This window comes from Balaenoptera musculus, chromosome 14, assembly GCF_009873245.2.
Source record: "Balaenoptera musculus isolate JJ_BM4_2016_0621 chromosome 14, mBalMus1.pri.v3, whole genome shotgun sequence".
Taxonomy (NCBI): Eukaryota; Metazoa; Chordata; class Mammalia; order Artiodactyla; family Balaenopteridae; genus Balaenoptera; species Balaenoptera musculus.
The window spans coordinates 19,217,059-19,241,516 of record NC_045798.1 but is presented as its reverse complement, the minus strand read 5'-3'; the positions used below and the strand labels follow the sequence as shown (position 1 = coordinate 19,241,516).

The window sequence follows — 24,458 nt, the reverse complement described above, 5'->3', positions numbered from 1 at the left end:
TCACAAATCATCAGGGAAATGCAAATCAAAACCGCAATGAGCTATCACCTCACACCTGTCAGAATGGCTATCATCAAAAAGACAACAAATAACAAGCATTGGCAAGGATGTAGGGAAAAGAGAACCCTCGTGCACTGTTGGTGGGAATGTAAATTGGTGCAGCCACTATGGAAAACAGTATGGAGGTGCCTCAAAAAATTAAAAATAGAACTACCACATGCCAGCAATTCCACTCCTGGGTATTAATCTGAAGAAAATGAAAACACTAATTCGAAAAGACACATACACCCCTATGTTCATTGCAGCATTATTTACAGTAGCCAAGATGTGGAAGCAACCTAAGTGTCCATCAACAGATAAATGGATAAAGAAGATGTGGCATTTATATCAATATATATATATATACAATAGAAAACAATGAGTTCATACTGATACTTTCAATACCAGTCCAACACTTTAGGATTCTTTCTAACCTTTAAATTTCCATTTTTGTAATTTTCTCCACAAAAAAGAATGAAATCTTGCCATTTGCGACAACATGGATGAACCTAGAGGGTATTATGCTAAGAGAAATAAGTCAGACAGAGAAAGACAAATGCTGTATGATTTCACTCACATGTGGAATCTAAAAACCAAAACAAATGAACAAACATAACAAGACAGAAACAGAGTCACAGATACAGTACAGAGAATAGAGAGGTGGTTCCTGGGGCCGTGGGGAGGGGAGGCGAGGAGAGAATTAGGTGAAGGACGTGAAGAGGCACAAACTCGAGCTGCAAAATAAATGAGTCACAGGGATGAAATGTACAGTATGGGGAATATATGCTAGAATTAATTATATAATAATAACAGTAATAATAAATTTAAGCAACATAGTATCTTTCTCTTTTTTTCCCTTCCCTTCCCCTCCCTCCCTCCCTTCCTCCCTCCCTCCCTCCCTTCCTTCCTTCCCCTCCTTCCTTCCCTCCCTCCCTCCCTTCCTTCCTTCCCTTCTTCTCACACATGCAGCATACTGCCGGTGCTCCACCCATACAAATGCCCCGATTCTTACCACTTCTGGCTATGCCAGTCCAACTTCCAATTGCCAGCACTTGCACCTCTTCCCTGAGTGCTTTCTCTGGTCATTAAAGCTTGCTTTGCCAACCCATGTGGCAGACCAGAAGTGCCAAGGAATTTAAACTTCCCAGGAGCAGCTCTTAACAAATGACAGTTGCCTCGTCCCTCGAACGGGACAATTTGGAGAATGTGTTGCAGTGTCTCCCAGAGGAAACTCCTTGCTTTTGAATTTCTGTGTCAGGATCTGCTCCTGATAAGACAGTCTGGAAATCTTTCCATAGTAATCTATGTAGAGCTACCAGATTATTTTTTAACAGCCGTGACCCTATTAATTAATACTTACATCGTTTTCAATTTCTTGTTTTTGCAACCTATGCCACAAGGAACATCTTTTCCTGTAACTGTTGTGCCCCACATTTGGCCATTATTTACAGCAGTTCATGATGAGAAAGAGTAGCTTGAGCTTCATCCAAAGTATGGGGATTATTACAATCACATTGAAAAGTTGAAGAATAAGCAATGAAATTAGCAATGCCAAGAAGCAGCTGATACGGGCGCAAATAAATCCCCACTGCAAATAATCGCATTTACAGCACTTGGCAGTTAGAGATTTGCCATTTGGATCACATGCCTGGGAAGGAAATGACCTGTGATCTCCGTCTGGCATTTCTGCTTGGTCTTTGGGGGAAAGAGCAGCGCCAAGGACAGATCTGTGAGCAAGCTCATTCTAGACACCAATCTGAAGCAACTTCTGAGACAGGTCTCAAGGCAGAACAGGTGGGCAGCTACCTGGGGTATTCATCTTTAAGAGCGGCTAAAACACTCACTCGTAGGATGCCAGGTAGGGCAGGCTTCCATCTCAAAGGTAAGTGGCATTTCTGCTGAAATACACAGCACTCTCTACTGGAAATAATAAACCATCTGCCCTGGTGCCAACCTGTGTCTTGTATATTTTTTGTGAGGCAGTATGTGCAATTAGAGGTGATTATTTTTTTTTGGTGCCTATTTGCATTTTCTAAAACAAAAGTGTATTGTTTGTAATGATAAAGTTACATTTAACTCTTTTGCTTGGATTAAAGTCTCTTCCTTCTTGTGGGAATGTAAATTGGTACAGCCACTATGGAGAACAGTATGGAGGTTCCTTAAAAAACTAAAAATAGAGGTACCCTATGATCCTGCAATCACACTCCTGGGCATATACCCAGAGAAAACCATAATCCAAAAAGATACATACACTCCAATGTTCATTGTAGCACTATTTACAGTAGCCAAGACATGGAAGCAACCTAAATGTCCACCAACAGAGGAATGGATAAAGAAGATGTGGTATATTTATACAACAGAATATTACTCAGTCATAAAAAAGAATGAAACAATGCCATTTACAGCAGCATGGATGGACCTAGAGATTACCATACTAAGTGAAATGAGTCAGACAGAGAAAGACAAATATCATATGATATCGCTTATATGTGGCATCTAAAAAAAAGGTGCAAATGAACTTATATATGAAACAAAAACAGACTCAGAGACATAGAAAAGAAACTTATGGTTACCAAAGGGGAAGGCAGGTGAGAGGCTTGTGGAGCAGAGGTGAGTCAGCTGTGGCCATACTAGCCTAGCCAGTCCCCATCCAACTCACCAGCAGACAAAAGACATAAGAGTAAAAGCCCTGAAGAGACCAGAAAAAGCAAATGGCCAAACTGCAGTATCATGAGTTAAATAAATTGTTATCATTTTAAGCCATAAGTGTTGGGGTGGTTTGTTACAAAGCAAAAGGTAACTCTACATTCCACTTAAAAACCATCTGACCTTAAGCAAATCCCTCAGGATCTCTGAGCCTCAGTTTTCTCAGCTGTAAAATGGGGATAGTAGGGTTGTCCAATGGACAAGAAGAGGTAGTGTGAAGAGAGAGCTCAGCATGGGCCCCGCACCTGGCAAGCACTCCAATGACATTATTATTATCACCATCACTACTAATGTTATTGTTGTTATCACCAAGGACCAATGTGAACACCTGCTTTGAGGGAAGAGAGAAAAGAAAGAAGAAATAAAGGGAGAGGAGGAGTTAGAAAGGCAAAAATTAGGTCAGAGGGATGGGCTCCTTATTAACAATATAATTTCTATATGAATTGGTGGATGTTAGCTAAACTTACTGTGTTAATCATTTGCAAGATATATGTCATTACACTGTACACCTTAAACTCATACAGTGCTGTATGTCAATTCCATCTCAATAAAACTGAAAGAAAAACATTTTTTCAATTAAAAATTTTTAATAATATAATTTGTATTTACACTAAAAATTTGAGCACATTATAAGGACTTCTGATTGTTGAGCTTTTAACAATTATATAGCAAAATCTTATTCACTTGGTTTAGTGAGGTGGCACAACTGGGTAAAGTCCTTCTGAATGAATGGAAACTCTTAGTTACATTTACTTACACAAAAATATCTTCGACTAAATGTTTCCAAATAATGAACTTAGGGGAGCCATTTTTATAACTAGATAAGAGTTTTGCATAATTAAGACATGATTATTTTTATGTAAATAGCTGGCATGAAAGTGCTGGGGAACCAGTGAGTCTCTTGGGGTGGCTAAATATTTCTTCTGTAATTTTTTTTTTGGGGGCCTCGCCACCCAGCATGTGGGATCTTAGTTCCCCAACCACGGATCAAACCCGTGCCCCCTGCAATGGAAGTGCTGAGTCTTAACCACTGGACCACCAGGGAAGTCCCTTTTCCGTAATTTTGTTCGTGGTTTTTATTTGCCCTCCTTTTACTAACCGTGTGACCTTACACGTGTTACTGCTTTAAAGCCTCAGTTTTCTTACCTGTAAAATGGAGGTAATCATATCTACGTCTTAAGGTTTTGTGGGTTTAAAATGGTCATGTGCCTGGAATGCAGTAATAGCTCAATAAACAGACAGAAGGGCTATAGCAGCATTAAGTAAATGAACAGCTAAATGGGGAAGCATGACATTTGGGGGGTGGGGGAAGGGAGCAGGTAGGCAAGCTCAGAACCCTCACGACATCAGGTAATGGGGTTAAAGGCCCTTCCAGCTGCTCTGTGTCCTTAATTTTATTTCCCTGGTGTCCTGTCCTGTCTGCCTGAAGATCTCTTCCCTTTGCAGTTTTAGGGGATGTTTTTTTTTTCCTCTCCTCTAGTTATTCTGCCATTGGAATCCCATCTGCTTACAGTCTTCCAGAGGTTCCTCAAAATTTCTGTTCTGCTGATAGCACCTTTTTCTTGCTTTCCAGCACTCTTCAAGATTTATTTCTTATACCTTTTATGTCACTTCCAGAAAATGTGGAAGAAGAGGACGTAGAAAAGAGCATTTCTCATGGCACCATCTTGAAAAAGAATCACTGTGGACATTCTGAATCCCTGGTTCCTTTCCCTTTCTTCATATGGAAAGAAAATCCAGGGGGCTGTTTGGAGGCTGGTTCTGTTGCCATCTCCCCAAGCATCCCTGGGAAAGGAATTTAATGTGTACCTCTGTGAGCTCATTCCTTCCAGCATGAGGGGAAAATGGCCCCCTAGTCAATGAATGGCTCATGAATGAATGGGACAGTGGCTATAACTACAGGAATTCGTGGAGTCAGGCCGGAAGTGGAGCACATTGGCCACAAGCCCCTGCCAGCCCAGATTAATGGGCTTGGCTTAATGGCCTCTGCTTTAAGCTCCAGTGGTTTTTAAGCTCATCCCAGATCCAGGAGTCCATGTCAAATACCTACTCTGCACAGCCCTGGAGGATCAATAATGAAAAAGGGAGGGAAGGACGGAGTTGAACTGAGAGCCTCTAAGTGGCAGACAGTCTGGATTTGTCCCTGTGTTAAGTCCATGTTCTCACATCTCCTTTCCTCCACATTTGTTGTTTCTATAATTATACACCGAGTCCATCGTCCATCTCACTGATGCCTGAGCCTCTTACCAAAGCCTTCAGCAGATGAGCTGCGTGCTGACATTTTTTGAGTGCCTGCTAGCCACTGTCCTTGGCACTTCACATGCGTTGCCATTTAACATTCTAAGTGACCCATGGGGTAGGTATGTTATTATCCCCATTTTAGAGATGAGAAAACTGAGGTGTAGAAAGGCTTAATGACTTGCCTAAGGATGCACAGCTATTATGTGACAGGGCCAGGGTAGCCTGGTTTTGGAGCCCATGATCCAAGCACCCTGCTTCGGTATTAGCATTCTCCTTTGAGATCACTTCTCCCAGCCTCCCCAAACCGTGACACTCCAGAGGCTCAAGAAGTCAATCGCTGAGCTGTTGACCCTCGGAGGGCAGGGGCTACAGTGGTGCATCACCCCAATCTTCACCCACCAGAGCCAATCTTGCCATTTCTGCTGCCAAAAAGCCAGTCTGCCAGCAACAGAGACCAACATGGAGCCCTCCGGATGGAACCATCCCATGTCACTTGGTGGCAAGTTTTTTACATTGGACATCTTCCATTTGGGAAGAAGCAGTGATTCATCTTGACTGGAAATGGCACATATTCTGGGTATTGGTTTGCCTTTCCTGCCCACAGGGTCTCAGGCAGCATTATTATCTGCGGGCTTTCCAAGTATTTGACCCGTTGACACAGGATCCCCTAGTGCATGGGACCAAGGGAGCCAATGTATAACAAAGGAGGTGCAGCAGTGGGTATATGACCATGGAATCCACTGGTCCTTTCACATAACATGCCACCCTGAAGCTGCTGGCCTGAGTGATGGAGCAGCCTTTTGTAGGTGCCGTGGAGGCATCAGCTTGGAGATGATACCCTGTGAGGACGGGGCACTATCTTCTAGGACACAATATACCCTTAAATCAATGATTATTACATGGTGCTGTGTAGAAAGAAGACATGGTTCTGGAAATCTAAGAGTCGAAGTAGAAGTGGCCTTCAATGCCATCATTCCCAGTGACCCACTTGGGGGGATTTGTGCTTCCTCCATTCTGCATCTCCTAGGCTCTGTGGGTCTAGAGGTCCTGGTTCCCAGAGAGAATATGCTTCCACCAGGGTACGCAGCAAGAATCCCAATAACTTGAAGCAACAGCTATCACCTAGTAACTTTGGGTTCCTTGTGTCAAGAAAATGAGCGGCCATGAAAGAGAGTCATCATCCTGTCCCAGGAATTGATCCTAAGCGTCAGGAGGTGGTAGGATTACTGTTATCTACTTGGGTACCCAGGTGATACACAGGACATCTCTTGGTAATTCCCTGCCCAATCTTGGTGTGAAACGGACAAGCGGCAGCAATGACCTGAGAAGGGCATGGTAACAAGGGACCTCATCTAGATCAGCAGAAGTACTAGCCAAAGGTGAGGAGAGTCTAGAATAGGTGGCAGAGGACAGAGAATAAGACATCGGTTGTAGTCATGAGGCCGGCAGCCATAGCAGGGACTGTAGGTTGTCTCGCTAGCCATCCTTTTATAAGTCTTTTCAGGGAAAAGACCAACCAGAATCCTGGAGGAGCTGTTCCCAGGTGGGGTGAACTTATTATACGATGCAAGCGCATCCAAAGGGTCCAGGGAATGGACTGTAGTGGACGCTGTGATGCATCGCCTGGATTCCCCCTTCAGGGCTGAGGCATACGGTCCCTCTGGAATGACCAGGAGTACTGCCTGCTAAGAGCTCAGAACTGAGGCCCTTGCAGGAAATGCCTTGGCCAAAAATAGCTGACTTCCCCAAGGTCGTGTTTGCTCCTTGCGGACAGCCCACATCCAAGGTGGCTGATGTGAGGGTACAAAGGCCCAGCCCCCATGCCTCAATTTGGAACAACCCTAAAGGGCCACCCCAGCTTCCGAACCCCTACAGGATCGGCTGAGGCCCCCATCAGCTGTTACAATCGCGTTGCCACTCAGCTTCTCCCTCTGCCCGTCCCCGTTTTTCTCACTCCCTTACAGGTGTTGATCCTGGTCCCCTCTTGCACACAAATCTCTATCTCAGTCTGTTTCCCAGGATGCCAGCCTGTAACAGGGACCGTGCCTGTTTGGCTCACTGCTGTACCCCCAGCACGTAGCACGGGACCCCGTCATAGCAGGAGCTCAAGAAATATTGGTTGAATGAATGAATAAACTAGAAAGAAACCACCTGGTCCTTGTGCAAAATTGTCCTCAATTATTGCAGTAGGGTGCCTTTCCTCCAACCTGTCCAACCCACCACTGCCAGATTAATACTTTTAAAGTACCTCTCCTGCTCAAGAACTTTCAGTGGCTCCCCACTGTCTATAGACAATCCCTTTGGCCTGACATTCAAGACCTTTAATAAGCTTGCCCTGGTCTGCCTGTCCCATCTCAGTTTTCAATTCTCATGTATCTCAGCCTAACAAGCTACCTGAACTGGACCATTAGCCTTCCTCAGACTCAGCTACGGCTTCCTCTTTTCATGAAATTCCCTTCCTATGAGATATCCTACATCTTCCCCAGTCTCCTCTGGGTCTTTCCAAATCCTTTTAATCCTTCATAGCAAGGCAGTAAAATGCAATGGTTAGAGCCCAGGCTCTGGAGTTAGAGGGAGTGGGTTCAGATTCCAACTCTGCCTCCTGTAGCTGTGTCACCTGGGGCAAGCTACTTCACCTCTCTGTGCCTCAGTTTCTTTATCTGTAAAATGGGGTTAATAATAGAATCTACCTCATAGGGAAATTTGGGGGATTAAATGAGACAATCTGGGCAAACTGTTTAGAACAGCACCTGCTCCTTAATAAACACTAAACATTGGCTATTAATCATCATCCTTGAGAGTGGGGTCAACACACTTTTTTTTTTTTTGTGGCCACACTGCCGCTTTCGGGATCTTAGTTCCCCAACTAGGGATGGAACCCAGGCCCTCAGCAGTGAAAGCGCAGAGTCCTAACCACTGGACCACCAGAGAATTCCTAAACACACTTTTTCTATGAAGGGCTGAATAGTAAATATGTCAGGTTTGCAGGCCATACAGTCTCTACTGAGACTACTCAACTCTGTTGCTGTAGCATAAAAACAGGCGTAGATAATACATAAATGTATGGTGCAGCTGTGTTCCAATAAAACTTTATTTAGAGACCCAGTCAGCAGGTCAGATTCGGCCCACCTGCCACCACCTGCCAATCTCTGCTTCAGGATTCCCCAGTCTCCCAGGAGACAGTGACTTCTTCCTACAAGTCTGACTACTCTCAGCATCTTAACAACAGCAACAACAAAATAACACATAACTTACAGATAATTAGCCCCATCCCCTGCCTCCCGGTTAGGTTAGAAGAGGGTAAGAGGCAACATGCAGTGTAGTTAAGGGCACAGATGTTACAGGCGGACAGACTCGGGTTCTTAGTTCCACCTGCAGCCTGTGTGACTTGGGCAAATGATTTTACCCGCTGAGACTCAGTTTTCTCAGCTGTAAAGTGGAGACTGCACTAATTCAACACGCCCCCCCAATATCTTCTGGGGCTGCTGTGCTGTGTCAAAGAGAAACGTCCAATCAATGCTAGCTCTATTATCTTTATTATCATTTCACATCTACGACCTTCCAGCTACCGTGTTGCTTTTGCTGTTGGTAATCATTATAATACTGACAATGACACTATTCTCTGGCTCCATCAGAGCCCCTGGATACCAGAAGCCCTAGTGTATGTACCATCTTTCCATCCCTCTGAGGCCATGAACATAGTTGACTGGCTGCCTGGCTGGGTGGCCAGAGCTGGGTCTTTACTTACGACTGGGGAACCCCTCCGATCCCGAAGCCCACCAGGCCCCGGAGCACCAGGATCCAGCTGTACACGGGCGCGAAAGCACTGAGGATGCCATAGTACAGGGTCCAGAGCACACTGATCTTCAGCCCCTGCGGAGAAGGAAGACACAGGGCTTCTCAGCATCTCCAGGTCACATGCCCCCTGCACATGTTCAAAGTCACCAATAGGGTCATGGTAAAGGGTGATCCACACAGCCAAGGGGATGCCCGGGGTTCTCTGCGTGGGTGGCGCCCACCCTGAGGGGGTGTGGGGGAAAACTGTGGGTCATTCTTGGTTGTCCCAATGATTGGCATTTAATAGATACATCCCAGAGATGTTAGATGTCCCACAGCGCGTGAGACCTAATAAAGACTTATCCTGTGTCCTGCACCAGCTCGAATCAAACTTCCCACCCGACCATCACGCAGCTGAAAACTGTTTATGGTTATCGGCACCTAGATCTTCACTCTAGTTTACATAGAAACAGGATTTTGGAAGGTGGGTCAGGTAATTTTTCAGGAATGCAACTTCTAGGTAAATCAAAGGAGGATACACTTTGTTTTATCCAGAATTTTACAAAATGGTTCATCATTTCAGAAAACCGTGTTGCCAATGGCAACACTGCATGTGATAGTTGAGTGACTGAGGGAACACTTCAGCATCTGTCTGCATTCATAGGGCTTCTATGTGTATCTATGAATAGATTGATCTGAATCTTATTTCAAAACGTCAGACATAAAGAAAAAGCATCGATAAGATTCCATTAAATCCAAACTTATTTATAATTGGAGCAAATAGTAACTACTTCCTTTTAGGATCTAGGCAGAGTTGTGTGTGAATATTTGCATATTGAAAGTAAATTTATTAATTACCTCCTTTAAAAATTTTCTCCCTTGTATCATAGTTAGGGCATTATAACTGACTTCTTTTTTATTATTTTTATTTTTTTATTTAATTTTTTTTGGCTGCGCCGCGAGGCTTGCGGGATCTTAGTTCTCTGACCAAGGACTGAACCCCGGCCTCTGGCCGTGAAAGCATGAAGTCCCAACCACTGGACCGCCAGGGCATTCCCCCACTTAGCTTATTTATTTATTTATTTACGGCACACGGGCTTCTCTCCAGTTGTGGCGCATGGGCTTAGTTGCCCCAGCATGTGGGATCTCAGTTCTCTGACCAGGGATCGAACCCACGTCCCCTGCATTGGAAGGCAGATTCTTAACCACTGGACCACCAGGGAAGTCCCTGATTTCTTTTTTAAAACTGTGTAAGTGGCTAGGTTATTTTATCTTTGAAATTATTTCTGGATTATTAGGGGCACTATTAAAATTTTTTTTAAATAAAGGGGACACTGTAGGAAATTCCCTGGCGGTCCAGTGGTTAGGACCCAGTGCTTTCACTGCCATGCCCCGGGTTCGACCCCTGGTCAGGGAACTAAGATCCCGCAAGTTGCATGGTGCAGCCAAAAAAAAAAAAAGACATTGGGGCTTCCCTGGTGGCGCAGTGGTTGAGAATCTGCCTGCCAATGCAGGGGACACGGGTTCGAGCCCTGGTCTGGGAAGATCCCACATGCCGCGGAGCAACTGGGCCCGTGGGCCACAATTACTGAGCCTGCGCGTCTGGAGCCTGTGCTCTGCAACAAGAGAGGCCGCAACAGTGAGAGGCCCGCCCACCGCGATGAAGAGTGGCCCCCGCTTGCCACAACTAGAGAAAGCCCTCGCACAGAAACGAAGACCCAACACAGCCATAAATAAATAAATAAATAAATAAGACATTGTATTTGATGCGGTTGAAAACCACCTAGGAACACAATACTGCAGGACAAACCTGGTACATATTCCTGGAGTTTCAATTACCCTTAAAGACTGAGAAAAAATTAAGGGTGAATGTTATTTAAAATAGAGTTTTTATAACACAACCAACACCAAAGGTATTATGGAGTAGAATGCAAATTTAACATGAATTTTAGACCTGCCACATGAGGTCTGAGCAGACCTCCCTCTGCAGCACTCTTCCTAGATCTGTAGGATTGAGTTCACCCTTCTGCCAGCTCCCCATACCCCCATGCTTCAGGCAGAAAGTGTGAGACATACTAATTTTAGCTTTAAAATGAAAATGAATTAAAAGGGACTAGAGAGGGAATTTGGAGGTCTACCAGATGATTTCAGGTCTTTTGGAAAACGATTTTAGGTGGAAGAGAGAATGTTTTAAATAACTTTGCATCACCTTGCAAGCATGTGATTTCCTTTTCATTTTAACCTTCACTTGTCTGATCACGCCCAAGAGGAAGTATCCACGTGGTGCTGGTCTGTCTTTTTTTTTTTCTAAATTAATTAATTTACTTATTTATTTTTGGCTACATTGGGTCTTCGTTGCTGCCCGCCGGCTTTCTCTAGTTGCGGTGAGCAGGGGCTACTCTTCGCTGTGGTGCATGGGCTTCTCACTGCAGTGGCTTCTCTTCTGCGGAGCAAGGGCTCTATTCGCGCGGGCTTCAGTAGTTGTGGCTCATGGGCTTAGTTGTTCTACGGCATGTGGGGTCCTCCCGGGCCAGAGCTTGAACCCGTGTCCCCTGCATTGGCAGGTGGATTCTTAACCACTGTGCCACCAGGGAAGTCCCTGCTGGTCTGTCTTTAACACCTTTTTAAACATCTGCTAATCTGTCACTTTAACAGAGAGGGCAGTGGGGCAACCATACCAGCTAGAATTTTTTTTTAATTTATTTATTTATTTTGGGCTGTGTTGGGTCTTCGTTGCTGCGCGCAGGCTTTCTCTAGTTGACGCGAGCAGGGGCTACTCTTCGTTGTGGTGCGCGGGCTTATTGCAGTGGCTTCTCTTGTTGCGGAGCACGGGCTCTAGGCGTGTGGGTTTCAACAGTTGTGGCACAAGGGCTCAGTAGTTGTGGCTCACGGGCTCTAGAGAGCAGGCTCAGTAGTTGTGGCTCAGGGGCTTAGTTGCTCCGCACCATGTGGGATCTTCCCTGACCAGGGCTTGAACCCGTGTCCCCTGCATTGGCAGGCAGATTCTTAACCACTGCGTCACCAGGGAAGTCCCCCAGCTAGAATTTTATAACACTGTTTTCTTTGTATTTTTTTTTGCAGATATTTCCTATTTAGTGCAATTGCTATTGATTTCCCATTTAAGACTCTCTATCAAGTTTCCTTTTCAAAAAACATGCATTTAAGGATTTTAAAAAATGTTGATATAAAGAAAGATATAAAGTATATAAGAGAACAGGTGGAGCAGGAATTATTAAAGTCCAGGAAAATCTGGATCTATTGTAATAATAAATAACAATAATAATTAATAAAGCAACCTTTCTGTTCCCCTAAACCCAGGGCTATGATATTGGTACCTGCCACACATATACTTGGTTCCTTTCTTTTGGCTTAAGCTAACTTAATAGGGATTTTCTTCCTTGGAACCCAAAGAGTCTTGAATCAGTAACAAGACATCATTAGCAGCAGAGAAAATAAAAGAACAGAAGGAAAACAGCAGGAGAAGAGGAGAGGGGAGAGAGGAGGGCACCCAGACTGGCACTTGGCAGCTAAGCCTCTCTCACGGGGCTGGCAACTGTGCTATCCCAGTGAGGTCACCGGCTGCCCCCATGCCAGGCAGCAAAGGCAAGCAGGCTGATCTGTCCTGTCAGGTCATAGCAGAGTGCAGCTGGCTCTGCATTTGCCCGCCTATGCCAGGGCTTTCCAGCCGCCCAGAAAATGAGGACTCAGCAACCATTTGGAAGTACTGTTATAGCTATTGCAAAGGCACCGGCACTGCCAGCAAGCCCCATCTAAGCACTGCTTGGGGACTCTGCAGAAATGTCCTTTGGGCTTCTCATTAACTACAGTTGTCGTTCTACCTAACATCTGTTCTGCCTTTTAGATTGTTTCCCCTCCCTCCCTCCCTCCCTCCCTTTCTTCCTTCCATATTTATTAAGCATCCTCTGTATACCAGGCTCTAGAGATAGATGGATAGATATTATACATTCATTAATTTGCTCATTCATTCATTCAACAATAAGCATGTATTGAGTGACTGCAGTATGCCAGACACTTAGAGATACTGATATATATTATTCATTCATTCAATACACAGGTATCGAACACCTGCTGTGTGCCCAGCACTAGGTAGGGGTACTGAAATGTATCATTCATTCATTCACTCATTTGTTCACTATACATGTATTGAGCACCTGTTGTGTGCCTGGCAGTTGAGGTCCTAATGTACATTATTCATTCATTCATCCATTCACTCTGCACATATTGACAGCCTGCTGTTTGCTAAGCACTTGGCTTTGTCCTGGGCTAGGGCAGGCCACATGACAGCCAGAGTCTCTGACTTCATGGAACTTTCATTTGCATTTCTTAACTCGCAGCCCCATCATTACACTGGATCCTCACAGTGGCCTGTGGAAAGACGTTGTTATTTTCATGTCCACTTTATAAATCAGCACATTGAGGGCCGACGGAGTTGAGTGATTTGTTCAGCATCAGCAGAGTCAAAACTGGAGCCAGGATTTCCAATGCCCAAAGCTGTACTTTGAATGAGCCACTCCCCCTCTCCAGGACCTTTGATGGCTCCCCATTACCTCTGGCAGAGAACATACACACATGATGCAGGTGTAATGCAGCGAGGACAGGTGGGCCTGGGTGACTGAAAGAGAACTTGCCCTGCCTTGCCAGCCTCAGCTCCAGCCGAAAGCTAACATCACAGAGTGTGGATCCCAAGCTGCCAGATAACCCAGCTTTCCAAAAACCCACACCTCTTTTTATTTTTATGCAAAAATATGTCATTTTTGAAACGGAGGCAACTGATTCAAAATCCCATAAAGCATTGCATGGGATAAATTATACACATCTGGGGGCCACATTTGGCTCATGGCCCACCTGTTTGCCACCTGTAGCCTGGAAAGACTTTAAGCTCTTGCTCTAAGAAGCTGAAAGTCTTGCTGCCACTTGGATGCCAGGCCTGCAACCCCAAAGGAGCATGCTGATCTCATTGCCATGAGCATTGCTCAGTCACCTGCAGGACTGTCTGACTCAAGCCTCCTGGTACTCTCCAATCTTGCTCAAGTACAAGGAAAATAGTCACAGGGCAAGGAAACCCGAGGATCTTCAAAATATTGAAAAGAGAGGCCCAGTGCCTGCCAGCCACCTCCTTTTCCTCCTTAGAGATAACGTGGTCCTGTAGCCTTTGAACTAGAGGATGACCTGATCACAATCTAAATCTTTTTTTTTTGAGTCCCAACCAAAAGTAGTTACCATTGATCACAGGCTAACCATGCATCTGTAAATACTGTTCTAAGTGTATTATATGCATTTTCTTATTTAATCCTCCCAGCAATCCTTTGAGCTCCTACTGTTGTCAACCCTATTTTGCAGATGGGAAAACTGAGGCTCAGAGAGGTGAAGCAGCTGGCTCAAGGTTACCTCGCTCAACAGGGGGAGCTACGTTATGAACCCGGATGCGTTTATCTCCATCTGCGCAAGGCCACACACCCACAGTCGCCCTTCGTTTCTGCAGCTGCCACAAGTCCCCAGGCTGTAGAAACTTCTGTAGGAATCAAAGCATTCCACCGAGTCCTAACCCCATATGTGATTCTCCTGCAAAGTCATGCAGCAGACGCCCTCACAGAAACCTCCCAGCTGAGCCAAGGCAGATCAAGGAGCTAAGAGGAGGTTCTCCGAGCTTGCCAAGGCTCACCAGCTGTCTGGCTCGCCTGCTGGTCCTGGAGGAGTTCTGGGGAAGCTTTATAATTAGAGCCGGATCCATCCTCCACGAGGCTGGGCCAGAATTCCATGCTGGGGAGAAGGAGGCTGTACAATCTGGTGGCACTTTCTCTCTCTCTCTCCGGTCACGCCAGCTTTATGTTGGGTGTGGTATTTAGCAAGCTGCTCAGGAGAGCTGGAGGAACCCTCTGCAGGCAGCCCCCTCCAGGCTTCATCTATCTGGGGTGGATGAATGTTCAACTAATCAACTGAATTCCAGGGAATCGTTCAGTGATGTCTCCCAGCAGCCAAGGTCAAGGTGAAGGATGTGAACTCTGGAGCCAGATGCACCTGCATTTTAACACTGGCCTTGCCATTTATTGGCACCGTGAGCTTGGCAAATAGGAAGGATAATGGAAATTGAAGAAACATTTCCTCTGTGTCAAGAGCTTTCTGTCACAAGGGTCATTTACTCCCCGTAATAGCCCTATGGGGAAGACTATTATTATCCCATTTACAGATGAGGAAACTGAGGCACAGACAGATTGAGCGCCAAGGGGATGGGGGTGGGCACCACAGCATCTTCTACGTTCTGAAATGCACATCCTTGGCCCCCACTAGGGATGTGTGATTTCAAGAGTCCACAGCCTCAGAGCAACGTCTTCTCTTTGCCCTTCAATGTATCTCTGAATTAATTAGACCCCCACCAAATGCTCAGTCAGCACAAGTTTTGCTACTTTGTCAACGCCATCACAAAGATAACCCAGAGGACACGAGCTTAGGAGAAGTTGCCTTACTGTTTTCCTGCCATACTGGTCTGAGATGTTTCCCCAGAGGGTAGAACTGGACATCATGCCGACAAAGACCACCTGTGTGGGCAAAGACAGTTTCTGTTAGATAATGACACGGAGCATCGCAGAGAAAGGGAACACCAAATTGAATGTGTGACGTCACACTCCTGTAATAAGAATGAAGCAAGCTTTACTGAGATTGTGTTGAGATGCAAATACTAGTCTACATGCTTCATGTTACTGTTTAAGCCTCACAGCAATCCTACAGGGTGGGTGCTATTATTATCCCCATTTCACAGATGAGGAAACAGAGACTCAGAGAGGGGAGGTCACATGGCCAGGGTCACACAATTGTAAGTGATGCAGCCCGGGTTGGAATCAGGCTGCGTGGCTGCAGAGCTAGTATTTTACCAATTTCTCACCAAACCCAAGAAATGTCTTATGGCTAAAAAAATGTTAAAGGTTGCAAGGTAGAGTTTGGAGGATATGAAAACAGGAGACAGGAGGTTAGGATGGGAGTTGTAAGCCATTAGCAAGAGACAGCAACCATGGAGTGCTCACTGTGTGCTGGGCAAAGTCCTCGTTCCGTTGTTAACCCTTGATCAGAGCAGATGAGTTATGAATGCTCATACCCATTTTATAGATGGGTAGCTTGAGGCTCAGAAGTTTTAAGAAACCTGCTCTTATCCCAGGGAGGAGAGGGTAGAGACAGGTCTTAAACCCAAGCAGGCTGACTAGAGCTCTCTTCACTGTTCTATCCTTTCCGGAGCACTCACCAAGTGTCAGACACCACACTGAATGCTTTTTACATATGTCTTACCTAATTCTCACAGCAGCCCTAAGGAGTGGGTACTATTATTATCCCCAGTTTACATATAAGGCCACTGAGGCCCAGAGATGGGAATGGCACTGCTTAGTGTGGTCTGAACCCAAAAGCATTCCTCCAGGCATGGTCTAGAGCAGCGGGGTCCAAACCGGCTACACAGAGGTGTTCCAAGGGAGAAGCAGATTTGGATAGTTTTAAAGGAATTCATTTCCAAGTCCTCAACTTCCATAGAGATTCTTTCCTGAGAACAGGTTAGGGGTCTCACCAGTTCCCTCCTCCCTTTCTCAACCACCCCTCCCCCACTTCTCCCTACTGCATCCTCCCAATGCACCTCACAGCGCATTGCTTTAAGGTTAAACCCTCCAGGATGCCTCCAGAAGGACACCAATGACACAGTTACAAATCCTTTCACAAGTCATCTTGATTCCAATTCCATTTTATTATTTTTAACCAAATTGCCGGACAGCCTAATCAAGCTGTCAGCAAATTAGATCACTAAAAATAATTTTTCATAAACGACTGCTGTGCGCTTTTCAGCATGAAACTTGGAAGTTGTTGAAAAACATCAAGTGGCATTAGTTTATTGAGTTATTACAAAACTCCTTCAGTTCCCTCCCCCCAAAGTTTTTATATGTGAACAAAGCCTTTCATATTCGTATCCATTCAATAAATATGAAAAGTAGGAGTAGCATAGTGGCTGTACCCTGTCTCATTTTAGCAATAAGTAATGATTCAAGAATGCATGACATAATTGGGAAACACTCCGTAGCCCTCATGAAGAGGTGTGTTCCTGATAAAGTGACTTATGTTTAGCAATTATTTATCAAAATTAATTATATCTTGTTTTGATCTGTTGTTTATTACTAAAAATTATCATGATAACTTACTGCAGAAGAAAAATTTTAATACTCAGAGCCTTATGATCTCAGAAAATTAAAAACAATAACTTAAAATGTCACAAAAATTATGATAGGGTGACAAATGAAGTACTTCCAAGCATAATAAAACATTACAATAAGATAAAATTATATGGAGAAATGGAATGAAAATACCAGTTCAAGAAGAAAACAAGACAATGCAAAATTTCCAAATTCTTCTGAAGAGCTTATTCATGTTATTTTTACACAGGTGATGGTGGGTAGCAGATAAATATTTCAATTCCATTGGACACATTAAGAAGAGTGATATGGGACTCCCCTGGTGGCGCAGTGGTTAAGAATCTGCCTGCCAGTGCAGGGGACATGGGTTTAAGCCCTGGTCTGGGAAGATCCCACATGATGCCAAACAGCTAAGCTCGTGCGCTACTGAGCCTGCGCTCTAGAGCCCGTGAGCCACAACTACTGAAACCCGCGCGCCTAGAGCCATGCTCCGCAACAAGAGAAGCCACCGCAATGAGAAGCTCACACACCACAACAATGAGTAGCCCCCGCTCGCTGCAACTAGAAAAAGCCCATGCGCAGCAACGGAGACCTGACGCAGCCAAAAATAAATAAATAGATAAATAAATAAATAAATTTAAAAAAAATAAAAAATGAAAAGAGTGATATGAAAATTTTATTCGAACTTTTAATATTTCAATACTCCAGAAATTATATAAGCTGCAACTATAATTTTAAAGTTTTAACGTCAATTTAAAACCTTGTGAGACTCCTGGGGGCTGCATAGTTTTTACACAATTCTTTTCTAGATTAGCGAGAGCAAAAGTGTTTGATGATTACTGTCTTGGGGTAAAGTGTGGCCTTAGTCATGTGCTAAATGATATCCTTACATCCCGAAAGAGTTAAGCATCCCTGTAAACACCCGTTTTCCCCCATTCTCACTCTCCCAAGGGAGACCTAGGCACCGAAGAGTACGGGTTATATATCACAGTAATTACGGTAATCTCACACAGTATCACCTGTGACAGCAACGATGGTCAGTCTCATCCTTCTTCTGTACTTTATGCAGCTGAAGCAGCTCCTGCAGTGCCCTAACTTTTCTGCAGAAAACTTGGCCGTGGAACTTCACTGCTTTACCAGCCCATGAGTCCAAACCTAATACCACAGGAAAGTGATCCAGGGCAGTAAGCTGGGGGCAGGGGCTCTGAGTCTGCCTGGCCTTGATTTCAGTCCTGCCTCTGCCTCTGATAGGCTGTGTGAGTTTGGGCAAGTCATCGCACCTGTCTGAGACTTAGTGTCCTTATCTGTAGAAATGGGAGCAGTAATAAGAGCACCTCTTTCATAGGTTGAGAGGGTTAAAGAGGTAAAGCATGGAAAACCCCTAGCACAGATGCTGGCATATAAGTGCTCGTTGATAAATGGTGGCTGTTAGGAACCAATGACAAGGGATCAAAAAGGCCTCGCATCACAAAAACACAGACCTGTGATGATTCCTTAGGAGGTATTAGTGAGAATGAGGAATATAAGAAAGAAGCATCATTTACCCGACCTCTGCTATGTGCTAGGCACTCTAGGGATTTTGTTGACCATCCGAAGTCAAACAGGCGTTATCACCCCCATTTTGCAGATGATGAAATAGAGCCGAAAGCGTCTCATTCAAGGTCACACATCTCAAGGTAACTAAATCACAAAAATCCAGATGTATGTGCTTATGAAGTTCCTTACTGCCTTGTTGCCAAAGGCCAAAGGCACTCAGGCCATTCTAGAACAGTTGTCCATAGAAAAACAACATTCTGGGAGGCATTGCTAGTCAGCAATGACTCTGCCACTAGCTAGGCTGTGTGACCTTTTGTGAGTGACTTAACCTCTCTGCACTCATCTTCCTCAGCTCACAACAGTACCCACCTCATAGCGTTGTGAGGATTAAAAAGCACAATGTATATTACCCATATATTGCATACAGTGTATATAAAGGCATTTGCACTGTAAATGCTCAATAAATATTAGCTTTTGTGGGTATCATTATTCTTCTCCTCTTATCCAGCCTGGCCATTCCCCTCCCTTTTAGAAGATTGCCGTTGAACTATCTCTGACAAAAATTAAGCGTCTGACTCATGCTCCTCCAAGCCTTAGTTCCAGGGAACAGCAGCTCCTATGATTTATTGAACATGTACTATGTTGTTTCCAATCCTCAAGTCACCCTCACGTGGGAGGAACGGGCATCTCCTTTTGGAAGAGTGAGGCTTATAAGGTTTAAGTGATACGATCAGGTGCGTTCCAGCTTCCTAGCAATTGAGCAGGATATCTGGGGCCCCCCAGGTAGCTGGAACCCCCAGGAGGGGTTAGAGTTGGCTGCAAAGCTGCCAGGATACGTGAGATGGAGACGGGAGGAGGAATCTGAGGTAATGGTGTTTCCATTCAGGGTTTAAGTCTTTTCTGCTGAGTCCTTGGCAGCAGAAGAAGGAGGGGGACATCCTACAGAACACCCCCCCCCAGGGGACCAGAAACGTGCACAACAGGAAAGAGCTGCTGGGCTGCCTACCGAGGTCAGCAACGCCACCTGCCAGCTGGGCAGCCGCCACTCGCAGTGCAGCTGCGGCGCAAGGATGCTCAAGATCATCATCTCCATGGCGTCGGCCATCTGCAGGGAGCAAGCACAGATCATGAGGCCAGGATGCTGCCGGGCCGGGGACGGCTGGCCCCTCACCAAGTCCACGACCCCAAGCGAGTGTGTGTACAAAAATCCCTCTTCTACCTTCTGCTGAATGCCCTATCACACATCAAAACACACTGAAAGTTGGGACTTCCCTGGAGGTCCAGTGGTTAAGACTCCACCCTCCCAATGCAGGGGGCACGGGTTTGACCGGGGCGGGGAAGTAAGATCCTGCATGTCGATCCCGCATGCCACTGCAGAGCGGCCAAAAATACAATAGATAAATTAAATTTAAAAAACACACTGAAAGCTCCGGTAGTTAAAACAGTGTGGTGCCACGCAGGAATGGACAACTAGACATTCAACATTCTTTGTGTGTGTGTGTTCTCCCGTGTTTGAAAAAACTTAGGGGCACTCCCCGAATGAAGTGGTAAAATATCATATTTCGAAAATCAGAAAAACATTTTTATAGAGGTAGAGAGACAATGACCTTTTCTCTTATAGCTCAATTAAAAACTAGTTTCTCTTTGATCATTGTTCATGTAGAATTGTCAGTATAGTTAATGAGTGACCTTTTAACATTATTAAAACATTCTAGGAAGCCCTGGTAATTAAATATAGTGGTACCTTTACTGGATTAAACAGACAGAGCAATGGCACAGAAATGAGAGTCCAGAAGCAAACCCATTGAGCCATGGGAATGTGTGGATGATAAGGCGGCCTCTGCAATTAGTGGGAAAAATGATGTGGTGAAATTGATGACTGTTTGGGAAACTATGTAGTTAAATCTCAGTCTTGCACTAGTCACAAAAATCAATTTCAGTTGTATTAACGGTCTAGATGCATTATTTGCTTTAGGTAGATTAAGGGAGTTTGACGAGGGATCACGAGCCCCTTAGAACAGAAGGCACATTTTGATCTGTGCATGTTTTTCTAGGGTGAGCCTCACAGATGACATCAGAATCTTATAGTAGCCCTGAGCCTCAAAGGGTTGAGAACCACTTAATTAACCAGAAGCTTCAACTTCTCCTTGAGGGCAACTGTCAACCACACCTAACCTCCGCAGCCCCCAACCCCCAGACCTTCATTATCACCCAGGGTCACTCAACCCAAACTCTGCTGATTCAAGCAAAGGCTCTATGTGGAAGGAGCTGTGTCCTTCCATGTAGACCATGGAAAGACAGTTGAGCAGCACCGGTGTTCCTTGGAAACTGAAGGTGAGGTCACTGTCCCCAGAGATACTTGCCCAAGCCAAGCCGGTGAGAACAGAGAGCTTCCATTGAAATTTTCCAAAACCAATGGCTTCCACCGCATCTTCCACCATGAAAGTATCTGGGAAGGAGAAGGGGGAGGTGAAGGAAGGAGTCAGTGCATCTTGCAGTTGTCCTAGTATGGGGGGCCTGGGGCGGGGGGGTGTCCCTGGCCAAGCTCTTTAAAGGCAGTGCATGCTGCTTCTAGAACTTATCCTAGAAAAACCTTCCAGCAAGCATGAAGGTATATCTTGCTGCAAAGTCCAATGCAACGTCGTTTCTACAAAAGGAAAAATTGGACAACCCAGAATGTCTATCAACAGGGAACTGGTTAAATTATTTTATATATTATATATAAATGTTTATATATCTACATTATGAAATACAACCCATCTGTTTAAAACTGGGCAGATATAGAAAGATGCATACAGTACATTGTTAATTTAAAGAAAACAAAGCAAGATGGACCACGGGAAGTAAGATTAAGTGTCCACAGACTGTCAACAGGGTTACCTGTCAGCGTTCACTTTTTTGTACATTCTGATCATGTCTGAATGCTTTCTAAATAAACACATATTATTTGTATACTCAGAAAAAAATAAGGATATAATTTAGAAGCTCATAAGTGTTTTGAGAAAGACGAAAAGACTAAATACAATGTGGTGTGCTGGATTGGTTCCTGTAACAGCACTGCTGGGAAAACTGGTGAAATCTGAATGAAGTCTGGAGTTCCGTGGATAGTATTGCACTGGTGTTAATTTCTTAGTTTTGACAAGTGTGCCATGGTTAAGTAAGATGTTAACTTTAGGGGAAGCTGTATGAAGAGCATATGAAAAAATAAGAAACAAACAAAAAAGATTTTGAGAAAGAAAAAAAGAGTATACGAGAACTCTCTGTGCTATCTTTGCAACTTTTCTGTAAATTTAAAATAATCCAGGGACTTCCCTGACAGTCCAGTGGTTAAGACTCTGTGCTCCCAATGCAGGGGGCACAGGTTCAATCCCTGGTCGGGGAACTAAGGTCCCGCCTGCTACACAGCAAGGTCAAAAAAAAAAAAAAAAAAAGTTCAAAATAAAAGGTTAACTAAAAAATAAAAATACTACAGGAGCATGCTGGGTGGCCTTCCTGTGGGGCCTCTGAGGATCTCATCAGCCTCCGCTGGGAGTTGTCATCTTATCAGAATTTCAATCATGGGCCCCTTATAGCAATCATAATTTTCTCTAGAAGTATGAGCTGGTGTTTATCACACCAGCAGGGTCTGGTTTCCTTCAGTAAAAATACTGAGGAGAAAGCAGAGTGAGTCCTAAAACATCATCAATAATAAGAACAGTAACAGTAATAATATAATGGTGTATTTATTGAGTGCTCCCTGTGGGTCAGGCACTGCCCTAAGAGCTTTGATGTACATTATCTCATCTACTCCCTGTCACAACTACTAGTTAAGGCTCAGTCTTAGCCCCATGTTACAGAGGAAGACACGGACTTGCCCACTGTTAATGTAGCTGGCACACTGAAGATCTGGGAATTGAGCCCAGATCAGCCTGAGCCTGAAGCCACTGCTTCTAACCTCTGCCTCCCCTCCCTCCCCAGTCATTGCCTCCTTAGATCTGCCAACAACAGGCCTTGGGTTCAAGCCATTAATCCTCTCTCCTGTTGGGAATCTCTTTCAGGAATGCAAAGAATGTTTTCATCCATCAGCATCATCAGGTGGTGAGGGGAGACCAGGTCCCTAGCACCGCTTCAAGTCCTCTTTTTGACCATCTGTATTCAGAGGGAGCACAGGGTCATGGGTAGGAATGTGGGCTCTGAGGCCAGATTTCCTGGGTGTAAACCCAGCTTGGCTAAGTTCTAGCTGTGTGACCCTGGGCAAGATACTTAACCTTTCTGTACTTCCGTGTCCTCTCCTGGAAAATGGGAAAGATAATCGTAATACTTCCAATTGGAACTGTTGTGACGATTAAATGGGTAATATGTGTAAAGTGCTTAGAACAGTGCCTGGCGCAGAGTAAATCCTCAGCCTGTGTCTGCTGCTCTAATCACTACTGTCATCTTCACAATCACCATTGCCACCACCATCATTACATTATCATCAGCACCATCATCATCTCTAGCTTCATCATCATCATCATCACCATCATCTCATCATCATCACCATCATCACCACCCTCATTATCACCATCACCATCATCATCACCATCACCATCTCATCATCAACATCATTATCATCTCCATCACCATCACCATCACCATCATCATTACCATCACCATCTCATCAACATCATTATCATCTCCATCACCATCACCATCATCATCATCATCACCATCACCATCACCATCATCATCTCATCATCATCATCATTATCATCTCCATCACCATCACCATCACCATCATCATTACCATCACCATCACCATCACCATCTCATCATCAACATCATTATCATCTCCATCACCATCACCATCATCATTACCATTATCATCACCATCACCATCTCATCATCATCATCATCATCACCATCACCATCACCATCATCATTACCATCACCATCACCATCACCATCTCATCATCAACATCATTATCATCTCCATCACCATCACCATCATCATTACCATTATCATCACCATCACCATCTCATCATCATCATCATTATCATCTCTATCACCATCATCATCATCATTACCATCACCATCACCATCACCATCTCATCATCAACATCATTATCATCTCCATCACCATCACCATCATCATTACCATTATCATCACCATCACCATCTCATCATCATCATCATCATCTCCATCACCATCACCATCATCATTACCATCACCATCACCATCACCATCTCATCATCAACATCATTATCATCTCCATCACCATCACCATCATCATTACCATTATCATCACCATCACCATCACCATCACCATCTCATCATCATCATCATTATCATCTCTATCACCATCATCATCATCGTCGTCATCATCATCATCATCATTGTGGCTGCCATCCTCAGCCAAGTGTTAGTCAATGTTGTTGACTGTCAGGGATTATGATATAACCTTGCCTGCTGAAGAAAGCCATGTAGGTCCAGCCCCACACTTCCAGTGTCACCCCTGGCCTCCAGGTCCTCCTACCTGCCCCTTCACAAGATCCCTCTGAGCATACCACCTGGAGAGGCAACCCTGGTGCCTCAGAGCCCCTGACTGTAGCCTGGGCCGATGCCCCAACTGCAGGGTCCCCTCACCGTCGGTGGGATTGGCAAACTCCTTAGGCACAGCTGCCCCATCATCCAGCTCGACGGCCTCTAGGCCTGCACGGACCCCTTCAATCTGGACCTCATGCTCTCCCGAAGCCGTGTCGTCCTCTGACCTTGCACTCTCGCCTGTGCGACGGAATTTCACCACCCTAGAGGACAGAGCAAATCTGGTCATGATGGCTAGAACTCCTCCTCAATGGCCTTGCAGTATAGCTGTTGTGTCCAAGACAGGTGACAAGCTTTCTCTCATGGTCTAGAGAGTTGAATGGGTGGAGGAGAGGTGGGGGTGGGCATTTCTGTTGAGTGGGACTGTGGGGAGGGTGACAACTTTAAGGGCTGCCTAGTACAGTTGGATGGG

The 24,458-nt window shown here is 44.9% G+C and overlaps 1 protein-coding gene across 1 annotated transcript in view; it reads right to left on the bottom strand.

Moving 5' to 3' along the window:
- The window catches only part of LOC118880101 (SV2 related protein), an 84,246-nt gene that overhangs the window by 38,541 nt on the left and 21,247 nt on the right, over positions 1-24,458 (bottom strand). The window contains 5 exon segments of the mRNA XM_036823482.1: positions 8,735-8,859; positions 15,249-15,320; positions 19,489-19,587; positions 20,846-20,931; positions 24,089-24,249. Coding sequence (XP_036679377.1) covers positions 8,735-8,859; positions 15,249-15,320; positions 19,489-19,587; positions 20,846-20,931; positions 24,089-24,249 — 543 coding nt within the window.